The sequence below is a fragment of the Chrysochloris asiatica genome, unplaced genomic scaffold (assembly GCF_000296735.1).
Source record: "Chrysochloris asiatica unplaced genomic scaffold, ChrAsi1.0 scaffold00133, whole genome shotgun sequence".
In the NCBI taxonomy this organism is placed as follows: Eukaryota; Metazoa; Chordata; class Mammalia; order Afrosoricida; family Chrysochloridae; genus Chrysochloris; species Chrysochloris asiatica.
In genome coordinates, this window is record NW_006408651.1 from 6,831,759 (window position 1) to 6,846,857 (window position 15,099).

General features: G+C 43.8%; 1 protein-coding gene across 1 annotated transcript in view; it reads left to right on the top strand.

Annotated features, from left to right (window-relative positions):
- The first annotated feature begins 3,385 nt into the window (after positions 1-3,385).
- Positions 3,386-15,099, top strand: part of MARC1 (mitochondrial amidoxime reducing component 1) — a 38,172-nt gene continuing 26,458 nt past the window's right edge. The window contains exons 1-2 of the mRNA XM_006869715.1: positions 3,386-3,672; positions 7,619-7,792. Coding sequence (XP_006869777.1) covers positions 3,386-3,672; positions 7,619-7,792 — 461 coding nt within the window. The remainder of the gene's footprint in view (positions 3,673-7,618; positions 7,793-15,099) is intronic.

Consider the following 15,099-nt stretch of genomic DNA (forward strand, 5'->3'; position numbering starts at 1 on the left):
TATATTGGTCATTCCATGTTTTTTAAAAATGAAATGCAATAGGTCATTGTTTTCTATTGTGCCTATCCATGCCAGCACACTCATACATTCCTAATGGATGGTCCACCTCTTATGTGGTAATTGAGTTTCCCTGGGTGGCACAAGTGGTTTTCATTTCACTACTAACTGAAAGGTTGATGGTTCAAATCCACTGATAAGCACCTTTGAAGAAAGGCCTGGTGATCTACTGCCATAAGACTGAAAATTCTGTGGAGCAGAGCTCTGGGGTTGCCATGAGTTGGCATTGCCGTTGGTGGCAAGGAGTTCACCTAGCTTTTGGGTCCTGTGGGCCTTTCACTCAGGTGAGGTTTCCACTAGCTTTGTGGAAGAAGGCCTGCTCTTGATTTATACAAATTATTTTATAGATGTTTAAAATACTGTTGTTGTTAAGTGTGTCAAGCCCATTCCAAATCATAGGAACCCTATACAGGGTTTCCAAGGTGGGTGTGAACTACCAACCTTGTGATTTTCAGTCCAGTGCTGCCCCTACAGTGCCACACCATAAGTCCTTTTTAGATTCTGCCTTTTCTAAGTCATATAAAAGTAAACTGTAACTGTCAGATGCATCCCCTGGAATTCCAAGTATGCTAAAAAAAAAAAAAAAAAATGGAGCTTGAGAGAAAAGAATTTTGAGAATGGTTGCTGGGAGGAAGGGAACATGAATATAGTTTTATGGGTGCAAATAACTTTTTTTTATAACAAAGAGAAATGAAATACTTTGGTATGACCAACCAACCGTGTTGTTTTGTTGTGTGCCGATCAGACAGTTCTGATTTACAGTGACTATGGAACAGAGGTAAGTGCCGTCGAGTCGGTTCCGACCCATAGTGACCCTGTGAAGGGTTTCCGAGGGTATAAATCTTTACGGGAGTAGAAAGCCTCATCTTTCTCTCTGGTAGCGTAGTGGTTACGAATCAGGCTGCGAACCTTAAGGCCAGCAGTTCGAAACTACCAGCTGCTCCGCGGGAGAAAGATGAGGTGTTCTGCTCCCATAAAGATTTACAGCCTCAGAAACCCTGTACAGGGTCGCTATGGGTCGGAACCGACTCGACGGCACTTAGCAACAACAAATGGAACAGAGTAGCACTGCTCCATACGGTTTCCAAGGCTGTAAATCTGCACAGAAGGAGCTCTGGTAGCGTAGTGGTTACGAATCGGGCTGCGAACCACAAGGTCAGCAGTTCGAAACTACCAGCTCCTCTGCGGGAGAAAGATGAGGCGATCTGCTCCCGTAAAGATGTACAGCCTCGGAAACCCTGTTCAGGACCGCTATGGGTCGAAACCGACTCTACGGCACTTAACAACAACAACAAATCTGCACAGAAGCCTGTGGACACATCTTTCTTCCAGAGTGGCTGGTAGTTTTGAACACCCACATTTTGGTTGCCAACCAAGTGCTTAACCACTGTGCCACCAGGGCTCCTCAACCAATCATTTTGTGGTTTCTTTATTGTTAATAAATGTGAATCTCAATTCTTTTTGTTGTTTCTGTTTTGTATTTATGAATCTGATTCCTGGTTATTTCTCATTATGTTTTCTGATTGTCTACTGAGAGCCTCTCTCCACAGATACAATCTGGCCACTGAAACATTCATCCTGTGGCTAGGGGGCAGGTGATCATGGATTTCCATCACATAGATGGTGGGTCTGGGACATGATGACCAGTGAGTGTCATGACCAGATACTTTGCAGCAGCCATTCAGGTATAGCAGTTCCTCTCCATGTTCCATTGCTGGGTGCTGGAGTGGAAATGAAACTCTATTCCTAACACCCCATGAGGTAAAAATGTTATGTGAAACTTAACTTGAAAGCTAACCACTAAAAGAACCACATTTCCTTTTTCTTTTACAAAGAGAAATTGGGGAGTGAAGTAAATAGAACTACACAAATTCCAGCGCTTCTTGTTGGAGAATCTTGAGCATAGCCCTGTGTTGTGTTGCTGTTCACACTATTCCCTAGTAACACAAATCACCAACAATTCACATCTCTTCCAGGGTGGTGGTTATGCGCCCACGAGGCAGTTCCAACTCATAGCGACCCTGTATAGGATTTCCAAGACCGTAAATCTTGACCTCATCTTTCTTCCAAAGAGCCGCTGACAAATTCCAACTGCTAACATTCCAACTGCTGACCTTGTGGTTAGCAGCCCGGCATAACTCAGACACCACCAGGGCTCCCTCTTCCAGGGATGCTGCTAGACAAGGTGAGATCACTGAGAAATCCCAGGAGCCCAACAACACTGCCCTTTGTAGTCTGAAGGCAGCCGCTGGGTTTTGCAGGACTGAGTAGAAGGTAAATGATGGTGATCTGGGGTTGAAAGACAAGAGTAAGGAGAGGCATCATCTGTGTAGACCTAAAACTTTATGGCGAGGAGCAATGTTCAAGAACATCTTTCCTGAGCTAAAGTGTGCTGCCAGCTGGGAAAAAAGGGTTCACGACTCGTAGGGATCCTCCCATTCTCTGATGCAAGATATCTGCGTGGACTACTCTGGCCGGGTCTTGTCCTGCCCTCTGTGACCAGCAGCTGTGCTGGCACAGCAAACAGGAGCAGAAGTCCCCCTCCCCCCTCCATTTGACCTTGCTGCTTGAAACTTGACCAGATCTGAAGGTGACCTCCTATCCGGAAGAAGGCCTTCCCAGATGGGTCTCCTGTGAATGCAGCTCCAGCTGCGAGGTTTGGCGGCAGGAGGAGCATACCATATCGCTGACCCCGTAGAAGGCGTCTCCTCCCACTGCACCTCCCACTGCGGTCGGAGAGCGGGGTCGCGACCTTCAGACCTTGTAGTTTTGCTCCACCTTCGAGGCCCACACGCAGAGAGCGCCCCCTGGCAAGTCGGCAGAGGATAGCCCTACTCTTCCCTGGTCCTGCCATCCCAAAGACAGGGGGATCTGCCCGTGGCCCTATTTCTTATTTGGAAACTATGCTGTTTTGCAACGCAAAATTTGTATTATTGTTCTCCGTCAAATAAACAAATCCACATATAAACAAATAGAGTGGTCACTTGTAGAGACTGAGTCGTGGGCGGGTGGGGGTGGAGTTGCTAGAGGGAAGTGGAGCACGAGGGGAAGTAGGGTTGGGGAAGAGGCACAGTGCCTTGCAGGTGGGCTATGGGGGGAGCAATGGGACGAAGGCTGGGTGGAGACTGAGTTCACCCAGTGCACAGGGACCTCCCTAGCAGAGGCTCGAAACTCCGACTCGGCCTTGAAGGGGTTCGGAACCGCCTCCCTGTGGGCCCGGGGCCAGGGCCGCACCTCCCCCCATGCCCCTGGGCAACCTCCAGCTCCGGTCCCGCGGCCGCCTCACCCCGGCCGGCTACAGCTCAGGCAGCGTCCCGCAGTTTTGGCCATGGGTGCCGCCGGCTCGTTGGCCCTGGCCCGCTTCGGCTTTACCGCGCCGCGTCTCTCCGCGCAGCCCCGGCCCGGGTGGCTCGGGGTGGCTGCGCTGGGACTGGCCGCCGTGGCGCTGGGGGCCGTGGCCTGGCGCCGCGGGCGATCCAAAAGGCGCCGGAGGCTGCAGCAGGTGGGCACTGTGGCGCAGCTCTGGATCTACCCGGTCAAGTCCTGCAAGGGGGTGCTGGTGAACGAGGCCGAGTGCACGGCTCTGGGACTGCGCAGCGGCCACCTGAGGGACAGGTACGGGCGGACTCGGGCTAGTGGGCAGCCCAGGCTGGGACCGGGGCAAGTACCCGCCGTGGAAGGTCTGTAGAGTCCTCTCTCCCCTTATAAGAAGCTGGGAACGAGATGAGATAAAGGGGTCCTAACTCCTAGAGAACGGACCTCGGGGACCCGGCACTCTGAGCCTAGTTCTGTTACAGGATTTGATTTCTCCAGATGAATGTATTTTCACCGCCTAGGGGCGCTGCCACACCTTGCGTTGTTGAGACGGTCTTAGACGCCAAAAGTTTGCCTGTGCGCTCGCAAACTTGTAAAATCTCCTTTTAACTAGGCAGTAAGCTTCAAGGGATTGCCCCCCACCCCACCTGTTTTATTTTTAGTGACTATTGAGAACTTGAGGAAACTGGGAGCAGCAGAACCTAGCCCTCAGAGAAGGACCACCAAGGCCTGGTACATCATAATAACAACGCTTAAAGCGTGAGATTTTACAGTTTACAGTGTGCGATTGTGTTGTTTCTGTTTATCGTGGTGAAAATGTGGCAAGGGATATTGGTTGCACAACATAATTACTGTAATTGATGTCAATAAAGTGTTGATGTTGTTAAATGACGTTAACGTCTGACCCATAGCCACCCTGTATAGGGTTTTTGAGGAGCAGCTGGTGAGCTTGAATCGCTGATCTTAGAGTTCAAAGGGCTTTGCAGTCTGGTGCGTTAACCCACAGCGCCATACCAGGACTCCATGTGACAAATGCTAAGTTGGCAAATACTGTGTTGTGTATATTTTGACAATAAATGTGGTTACATATATTATTTTTACTGGTTTGCGCAATTGCTCTTTTAAGGGTAAAGAAATGGAGGCTCAGAGTCATTCAGGAGTGGAACCAGGACTCTTGTTTTCTTTAGCATATTGTGCTAAGGAAATACTGATATTTATTAATGCACTATGTAGCTTGTGGAGTCCTAGTGTGGTGCTGTGGCCTAATGCATCAGACTGCAAAGCTGTTTGAACTGCAAGGTCGGTGTCTTAAACTCACTAGCTGCAACTCAGAAACCCTACACAGGGTCACTATGGGTCGAAACCGACTCAATGGCACTTAACAACAACAACAGTGTAGGTACTGGAGTCCTGGTGTGGTGCTATGGGTTAATGTGCTAGACTGCAAGGTTGGTTTGAATGGCAAGGTCGACGGTTCAAGTTCACCAGCCCCTCGTTGGAAACCCTTTACGTGGTTGCTCTGGGTGAGAATTGACTCGACCTCTTTTACCAACAGCAACATCTAAGTAGTGGGAGTCCTGGTGTGGTGCTGTAGGATAAGCACTCGACCTCAATGTCAGTTCAAACTCATCAACTGCTCCTTGGAAACCCTATATAGTGTTGCTATGAGTTGGAACCGACTCAACAGCACTTAACAACAACAATATAGGTAGTGAGGAGTTGTGTGGATTCTTGGGATTCAGAGGAGGTTGCTCAACCTCAGAGAGAGTGGCTTTGTCCTCTTCTGCCTCTGGCTTCAGGCCATCCCTGGGCCTCTTTGTATGACTACATTCCAAACTCCTTCCTCCCAGCCCAACCCTCACAGCTTCAGGAGAAAAAATACACAGGACTGGAGGGATTGTGACTTTTTAGAGAGATGAAAATAATTCATGAAATAGTGGAAAGGTGAGCTATGCACTTTTGCCTCAGGAAGGAACCCAAGAAAGCTAGTTCATGATTTGCACAATGGACTCTGAAAGACCGTAGAATTTACTGAGCTTAGTTTTACTGGCCAAAGTCAAAGGACTTTGTGATTTTATTGTATCAGTTTAGAATTTATTAAGCTCTAATTAGTGTAGTGGTTATGAATCGAGCTGCAAAGTGCAAGGTCAGCAGTTCGAAACTACCAGCTGTTGCGCGTGAGAAAGTTGAGGCTTTCTGCTCCTGTGAAGATAAACAGCCTTGGAAACCCTATACAGGGTCGCTATGTGTCAGAACCGACTCCACAGCACATAACAACAATTATAGTTGATAATAAGGAGCTCTGGTGGTGCAGTGGTTACGAGTCGGGCTGCTAACCTCAAGGTCAGCAGTTCGAAACTACCAGCTGTTCTGTAGGAGAAAGAGACTTTCTGCTCCCACAATGATTTATAGCCTCGGAAACCCTATGCAGGGTCGCTATGAGTTGGAACTGACTCCAAGGCACATAACAACCACTGCCACCATAGGAGGTAATACCGGATGACATTTTTACCAGACATGAGCCCTAGTGGTGCAAATGTTTAAGCTCTTCACTACTAGCCAAAGAGTGGGAAGTTTCAACCCATCCAGAGGTACCTACCTCATAAGTAAGGCAATCTGCTTTTGAAAGGTCAGAGCCTTGAATGTTTTTTATGGAGCAGTTCTAGGGGTTGTTGCCATGAATCGGCAAGGACCCAAAGGCAACTAGCAACAACAACAACAACAACAACAACAACAATGGGAATCTCTTTATTTTTATCATCACACTATTAGAAAATGTGTCAAGAGACGCAAACAAAGGCATAGGGTCAGTCCAACTGACTCTGGAGGCAGGGACGCTCACCTTGAAAGCTGCCTAAGGTGGTCAGGAGGGATATCACAAAGGGGGGAACAGCTTGAGCTGAGACTGGAAAATTGAGTGTGATCTTTCCAGGCAATTTAGTTCTAGACGGGGCATAAGCTGGATGAAGAAACTGAGAGAACTTGGTGAGCTGGGGATGTGGGGCGTGGGAGGTGAGAGTGGCAGGGAAGCAGGCTTACTTAAGAGTTAGGGTTTTATCCTAAAGGCAGAAAGAGCCATCAAGGGATTTTGAATGATGGAGTGCCATGATTAGATTAATATTTAGAAAAATCCACCAGCTACTATTACTAATGAAAGAATATTCAGGTTCTGGTACAAAGAATTCAGGACAAGGCAGAACTTTGCGCTTCTAGCATGAAAAGGGCAGTTGGAGAAAAGGATTTACACTAGACAAAGGCTTTACTCATTTATCTCAGGTGGCTGAATATCTCAGCTATGAGGGTTCCTGGGGAGTGGGTGGTTGCAAAATCTTTTTCTTTAAAGACCTAAAATACCTGCTGTCTTTTTCTCCCTTATCATCTATACATCCCCAAAGCACAGCTCACTTGCCTAAATGTGATTATTTGATCCAGTGTGAATAGAATGACCAAAATGCCTCCACATATGTTTAGCTTCCTAGTAGCTGACAGATCACCTACACAATTGTGTTCTTGCCTGGAAATATTCTTTTTTGGGGAAACTGTTCTTCCTATTAACTCTCTTTTCTCCATTCATTTCAGGAGTTCTGGGCCAGAAAAAAAAAACATTGTCTAGATCAACAAGAGACCTTTTAACAAATGTACAGAACCCACAGTTCTGAATATATTAGTATAAATATAATATTTAAATAATTGATTTAATGCTTAAGTTAGTTAAGCTCTTAATTTAAAGAGGATGGGTGAATTCAGCAAGGTGTAAGTGGCATTTGTGTACTTTTCAGCAGACTTTAATGCTCTGTGAATGACACAGAAATAGTCTTGCGTTTTCAGTTGACATGAGCCACTGTCTACTGTGTGCCAGGCATGGTCCTTCCTGGTGCCCTGCTTACAACTTTTTGAGAAGCAAATGATTATCATCTCCTTGGTGCATACAAGTTTAATGCAAGTCATCAAGTTTTCTGGCAATTGCAATGGAAATATAATTAATATTTTTTTTTATTTCTGTGCCACCAAAGTGCTCAAATTGTTCTTTAAGTACTATATGTTAGATGCTTGAGCGATTATTAAACACTTTCTGAAAATGACTTTTAAAAAAAACCTACATAGCAGCTTGCTATGCTATTGCATAGATGTTCTTCCCAAACAAAGGCAAACAGCAGGCTGAAAGATGAAGATGTAACTGAAGCTCCCACTAATGAAGTTCCCAGTCCTGTGGGTCCATGCAAATATTATATTTTGAAAATGGCAGGTTTTGGCTTGTGATCAACGAGGACAGGAACATGGTGACAGCACGACAGGAACCTCGCCTGGTCCTGATGTCCCTGACCTGTGACGGTGACTCCCTGATCCTCAGCGCAGCCTACACAAAGGACCTGCTGCTACCCATCAAAACGCCCACCACAAATGCAGTGCACACATGCAGGTAAGGGAAGGCTGGGCTTGGGATGACTGCTTGCCTGAATACTTATTTTTAAAAAAAACATGAACTATGGAGAAAGTCCTGGAAAACACGATCAATTCTTAACCATTTTTTACAAATGTACTATATGCAGGACTAAGTTCTCAGTATCATGAAGATGATCTAAATGAAGGAAAAATGATGAAGTATCATCAGAAGCTTGTGTTCTTGTGAGTATGAGGGACATAAAAAATTCTTTTGTAGAAAACCATGAGAATAAGAACATATTGATTTGTCAGCAAAAGGAAAGAAATCTGTGGGGAAAAGAATTGAACTTTACCCAAAGCAACCTGATCTTTGCTCTCAGATCTTGAGAAAGAGCTCTAAATACTTGGAATTTTCTGAGTAATTATGGTGCTTTTGTTATCTACGTCTCCAGACCACACTTGAGATTTGTGCTAAGGCCTGGGACTTGCCTGGCCAGAAAGACCACTATGTGGCCTGTGTGCTATCAGCTGACTGCAGGGAGGTGGGGTATGAGCCAACCAATCCTGCGTATGCACTGTAAGTTTCATGGGCTTTCTGGCTGGTGAAAAACATTCCCGCAAGTGAGTGGGTTCTGGGACATGGAAGGTCTGTGCTGGGAACTCTCCCAGACCTTGCCTAATGTGTCTCTTCATTTGTATCCTTTTTCCTGTAACAAAACTTTTGTTTTATTTTTAAGTTTTTATTGTGAATTTGAGTGATAGTTTACATGGGAGAATATCAGTTTTAAACTCATTGTTTCATTGCAATGATTATAATTTCCTCTGTGCATCATCATTCAACAGTATTTGCTTCTATTCCTTCTGGTGTGGTTTTTTTATTTTTTTTTTATTTTTGGGGTGTACACAAAAAACATGTAGGAATATGTAATCATTTAAACAGCCAAAGGGCACATTGTGCCAGGCAGCTTCCTGGCCGCCAGCACACAGCCTTTCTCTTTCCATGACTCTGGAGTCCTCAGCTGCTCTTTCTTTCTCCATGTCGCCATCTCTGCTTCCATCTCTGGTGTTGCTGCTTCTCTGGATAGGGTCCCACATCCTGCTCATGCTCTTCTCCCTTGATGGTCCTAGCGTCCTCTGTTCCTAATCTGTAAGATGAACTACTCCCCCGTAATAAACTTTTTGTAAGTAGTGCTTCCCCTGAGTTTTGTCAGTCATTCCAGTGAATTACTAGACTCGAGAGAGTATTGGAAGTTAACAGGTCAGAAGTGGATCTGGGAGGCCCCTGAGCTTGAGTTTGGCATCCTGAAGAGGTAATGGGTAAACCACAGATTTATAGTCATGCTGTTGAAGTGTGAGGGACCTTGGAACTTGAGTTCTTGATTAACACCTAAAGTCTTGGTCAAACTTGGTCTGGGTCTATCTTAGTTCTCTAGTGCTGTTATAGCAGAAATGCCACAAGTAAGCAGCTCTGTTATTGTTGTTATGTGCTGTCGAGTCGATTCCGACCCATAGGGTTTCCAAGGAGCAGCTGGTGAGCTTGAACCACTGACCTTGCCATTCGAATAGCTTTGCAGTCTGGCGCATTAACCCACAGCACCACCCCAGGACTCTGTAAGCGGCTTTGTTGTTGTTGTTGTTAAGTACCATGGAGTCATTTCCGACTCATAGGGACCCTGCACAGGGTTTCTGAGAAGGTAAATCTTTACAGGAACAGAAAGCCTCATCTTTCTTCCGCGGAACCACTGGTGAGCAGCTTTAGCAAACAGAAATTCATTCTTTCACGGTTTAGGAAACTACAAGTCCAAATTTAGAGTGCCAGTTCTGGAGAAAGGTTCCTGCCTCCTTTTAGCATCCTTGGAGAGCTTCATGTGTTTGGCATTAGTTTTTTCCTGGATCTAGGAGCTTCACAGACTCCTGGTGTGGCACTGTAGGATCAGCACTGGATTGCGAATCACAAAGTTGGCAGTTCAGACCCACCAGCTGTTCCTTGGAAACCTTAATCAGGGTTGGAACCGACTTGATGGCACTTAACAACAACTGGAGCTTCACAGTGCAGGGACCCCAGGCCCAAACGATGCCCTCCACTCCTGGCTGTTGGCTTCTGTCGGCAGTAGGTCCCTCTTTCTCTGTTCACTTCCCTCTCCTTTTATCTTTTGGAAGACTCCTGATGTGGCACTGTACGATAAGCAGTGGACTTCTAACTGCAGGGTCAGCAGTTCAGACCTACCAGCCACTCCTCAGAAACCCCACACAGCCCCTGTGAGTCAGAACTGACTCTAGGGCATTTAACAAGCACCACAAGACAAAAAGTTGCTCTGGTAACATAGTGGTTACGAATCGGGCGGGCTGCTAACCTCCAGGTGGGCAGTTGGAAACTGCCAGCTGTTCCGTGGGAGAAAGATGAGGCTTTCTGCTCCCGTAAAGATTTACAGCCTCGGAAACCCTGTGCAGGGTCAGTATGAGTCGGAACCAACTCCATGGTATTTAACAACAGCAACGACAAGATACAAGGGGATTCAGGGCACATCCCTGAAGAAGCTTCCTTTCCATTGACTGAGTGCTTGTAATAGATCTTCTGATGGGGGAGTGTTGTTGTTCTGACTCATAGTAACCCTGTATTGATTGGGCATCATAGGAGAAGTTGTTGGTGTTGAGCCACCAACCTTGAGGTTAGCAGTGCAGTGCTTATTCTACACACACTAAGTTTTACCTGCCAAACCACTGAAAATTCAGACCCAGCCAAGTGGACACAAAATCTGATTATCAGTGTCCCGTAACTGGTGAGCTGTGACTTAGCTCTTGTCACATGAGCAGTTGGTATCAGAATTGAACAGAGAAATAGAAAAAGTGAATTGGATAAATTTGAGTTTCCTTCCCCCACTCTAATTTTATAAGAGGATCAAGTATAAAAATTGGGTGGGAGTAATGGCTGGAAGTATCCTTAAAGGGTTGAGATTAGATCTGTGTGTTACCTGTTAGGTCTGGAATGATTGCATACCTTCCAAACCTGAGTTAGGAAAGAGGTCCCAAATGCCCATGTGACCTGTGGTGTGTAGTTCTAATGAGACGCAGCTGAGCAATAGAAAAGACCAGCTGTGAACAGGAAGCATGGACCAACCTGCTCACTCGCCCATCTGTATCATAGACTGAGAGGAGAGTCTGCCAGAGGACACGGTAAGCAGACTCGTTCCTCAGCATCCAAAGGGCTGCAAGGGAGAAACTGTTCTAGGGAAAATGGCTTTGCTTCTAAGAAATCTTGTCTAGATTTGAGTTTTCATCCACTGTGGGAAAATTAAAGTTTGGTCTAATTATACTCTTGTTACAGTTTCTGCCTTTTGAATTAAAATGCAATGTGACTATTATAATATAGTAGGTTGCCTATTACAGAAACTATGCTAAGCCAAAAATGTTGTGAGCCGAAAAATGTAAAAATTAATTCTAATTTGGTTGTTTTCCTTATTATGAAAGGAGTGCATAGGCGTTTTTGAGAAAATGGAAAATACCAGGAAAAAAAAAAGCTGAGACAAATGCGTATTTTATTCCAGTGTCTCTGGAGGCCTGGTATGGCACTGTAAGATAAGCACTGGACTGCAAAGTCATTTTGAATAGAAATGTCAACAGTTCAAACTGCTCTTTGGAATTTTTATACGGGGTCACTATGAGTCAGAACCAACTAGACCACACTTAACAATAATGATTAATACTTTGAAATCCTAATACTTTGAAACCAAATTGAATACCCCAAAAAATAAAGTCTTGAATACTGTTAACTTATACGTTGAACGTTTTTTCATATTGTCAAAAATGCAATTTTAAAATTTAGCATGATATCTCATTCTGTGAATATTCTGTACTGTGCTCTGTGATTAATATTTTGCTTGTTTTAAATTTTTTTCCAGGAATGAATAATAAAGTGATAAATATAATAAGACATATGAACAAAGATTTCTGCTATCTTATAAAAAAAATCTAGCAGTAATTTGACTGAAAACAAGAGTACAGCTTCTCTAGATTTTGATACATGTTGCCAAACCATTTTATAAAACAGTTATACTGGTTGATGAGCCTATCTATCTAACTTAATTCTAATTAAGAGGTTAAAAATCATTTTTGTCACTTTCATGGGCAAAAATGGTAATATCTTGTTGATTTAATTTTAATTTTTGCTAGAAAGAGGTAAACCTTTTCATATGACTTTCATTTGAATTTCATGTTTCTTTGTGATGGCTAAATATTGACCCATATTTTCTTGTAGCAAAAAGCAAATCTTTTTTCCATTCAATTTTTAATTCATTTCGAGTTATGTGAAATTTTTTCTCATTTTTCATGGTTCCATTCGGATTTTTGGTTCATGACCCCAAAGACTAAACAAGGGTGTGTTTGTAAAATGAGAAGAAAGTTTAGACATGCTACAGAAGTACACAGATGCTTACAGCGGCGATCACAAGGCCCATCTGGGGGTCGGGTTTCCTTTGGCTGCCCAGGAAAGAAAAGGTTATGAAGCAGTTGTAACCTCAGGCTACAGTTTCCTAAAGATTTCTGAAGTGTTGCTGGGCCACAGGGTCACCTTCAGTAGGTCATAGTGGCAGTCAGTACACCTGTTTTCACAGTTAAGGTTGTTACTTGATTTTCTACCATGCCAGCCACTAATAGGATAGGAAAAGTTAGGGCCTTTACATGGATTAGTCAGGCAAGCAGCATGCCTAAATTATCTTTGTCAAAAAATTTAGGAGGATTTTGAATTTTAGTTTTGTTTTCTTGGACTCTTGGGAACAGTATGTCAGTGCAATTCTGGGCCCAGCTCTACTGGACAAAAATGTCCACTTATAGCCTCAGAAATCCTGTGGGTCAGTTCTGCACACACCTACAGGGTCTCTATGAGTTAGAATCGACTGATAAATAGGTTCGGGGTAAGCATTAGAGCACAAGGTCGGTTTGAATCGCAAGGTTGGCAGTTCAAACTCTCCAGTTTGCTCCTCGGAAACCCTGTACAGGGTCGCTATGAGTCGGAACAACAATAACAGTCTTCATAGTAAGGCTGTGCTTTTAAACCCATTTTATGGGTGAAGATGCTGAAGCACATGCCCCAAAGTCTCAGAGCCATTCAGTTGTGGAAACAGGATGAAGGTCTCAGTGTGTCCACTTTACTGCACTGCTCTTTCCCAAACTCCAGGCATTCGTATAACACGACCATCTTTATTCTAAATCACAAAACACTTGTCCTCATCTTTATTCCATATTTTAAAATTGATCCAGCTTAAAGCAAAAAAAAAAACTTAAACACGTTCATTTATAAAGGAAAACATGATTACCAACATAATTTGCTACATCCATCGTGGTACAAAGGGTTACCACTGAAAGGCTGGAGGTTTGAGCCTGTGAACGACTCCTTGTGAAAAAAAGGCCTGAAAATCTACTTCAGAAAAATCCGCCATGGAACTAAAACACAGTTCTACTTTGACCAGTGAATTGAAGTTGATTTGACAAAAAATAAAAAAAAGTAGCAAGCAATAAATATATGCTTCAAATAAATTATTATCAAGTTCTAGCTTGAAACTGTTTCCCAAAGAGATCTCAATGCCTGAGAGCTTTCTTTGTTAGAAAGATAACAAAGTAATCTTTGTTAAAGGATTATTATCCAGTCCTGGTAGACAATGAAGATCCGTTAGTACTAAACTGAGTGTTTTCCCGAATTCAGAGAATCCTTTTTCTCTCTGTGCAATCTCACCATTTATGGTTAATACCCCAGTACCATCTACAGTCCTCACATCCCTACAATCATACACTTTAGGAAACCCTGGCCTGTACTATAACATTTCCTCCCTATACAGCAGGGAAAGGAAGTGAGTCTCGAATTGTCCTGCTCACAACTTGTAACCTAGGCAGGGGAACTTCAAATCCTACAGAGCTATTTAAAAAAAAACGATGACAAAACCAAGCCAGTTGCCATTAAGACAATTCTGACTCCTGGCAACTCCATGTGTGTTAGAGTAGCATTGTATTTCATAGGGTTTTTAGTGGTTGACTTTTCTGAAGTAGATCACCAGGCCTTTCTACTAGATCTCCTCTGGGTAGACATGAAAGACCAACCTTTAGGTTAAACAGCTGAGTGAGTTAACTGTTTGTATCACCTGGAGACTCCATAGACTATTAGCAGTAATCACATCAATAACATTTAGATTATAATTGTTATCTGCAATATCTTAGATTTCAAGAACACTTTCATATATATTAACTGGACATAGTTTTATTATTACTATACTAGCAGAATATGGAGTCATGGTGTGGCGCTATGGGTTAATGTGCTGGATTGCAGAGTCATTTGAACCACAAGGCTTGTGGTTCAAGCTTACCAGATGCTCCTTGTAAACCCTATCCAGGGTTGCTATGGGTTAGAACTGACTCGATGGCTCTCAAACAACAACAGCAGCAGAATATAGTCAGTCCTGTTAATAGAGACTTTTGGTTGCTACCTAGTTGAGTGAACCAGGTTTTACAGTAATTATAAAATGGAAGGAATATACCGAGTCTCTGTACCAAAAAGAAATGGTTGATGTTCAACCATTTCAAGAGGTAGCGTATTATCAAGAGCCAATCATACTGAAGAAGGAAGTCCAAGGTGTATTGATGGAACTGGCAAAGAACAAGGCACCAGGAATAGATGGAATGAAAACTGAAATCTTTCAAGACAGTGAGGTGGCACGGGAGGCATTCACTCATTTATACCAAGAAATTTGGAAGACAACTATCTGACCGACTGATTGGAAGAGATCCATATTTGTGCCTATTCCAAAGAGAGGTGACCCAACGGAATGTGGAAATCATCAGACAATCTCTTTAATATCCCATATGAGTAGAGTTTTACTAAAGATAATACAGAAACGGCTTCAAGCATACATTGACAGAGAGCTTCCAGAGGTTCAAGCTGGATTCAGAAGAGGCCGTGGAATGAGGAATATCATTGCTGATGTCAGATGGATCTTGGCTGAAAGCAGAAAATATCAGAAAGATGTTTACCTGTGCTTTGTTGACTATGCAAAGGCTTTAGATTGTGTGGATCATGACAAGCTATGGACAACATTGCGAAGTATGAGTATTCCGAAACACTTAATTGTGCTCATGAGGAACCTGTACATGGACCAAGAGGCAGTTGTTTTAACAGAACATGGAAACACTGAATGGTTTAAAATTAAGAAAGGTGTGTGACAGGGTTGTATTCTTTCACGATACTTATTCAACCTGTATGCTGAGCAAATATTATGAGAAGCTGGGTTATATGAAGAAAAATGTGGCATCAGGATTGGAGGGAGACTCATTAACAACCTGCTATATGCAGATGATACA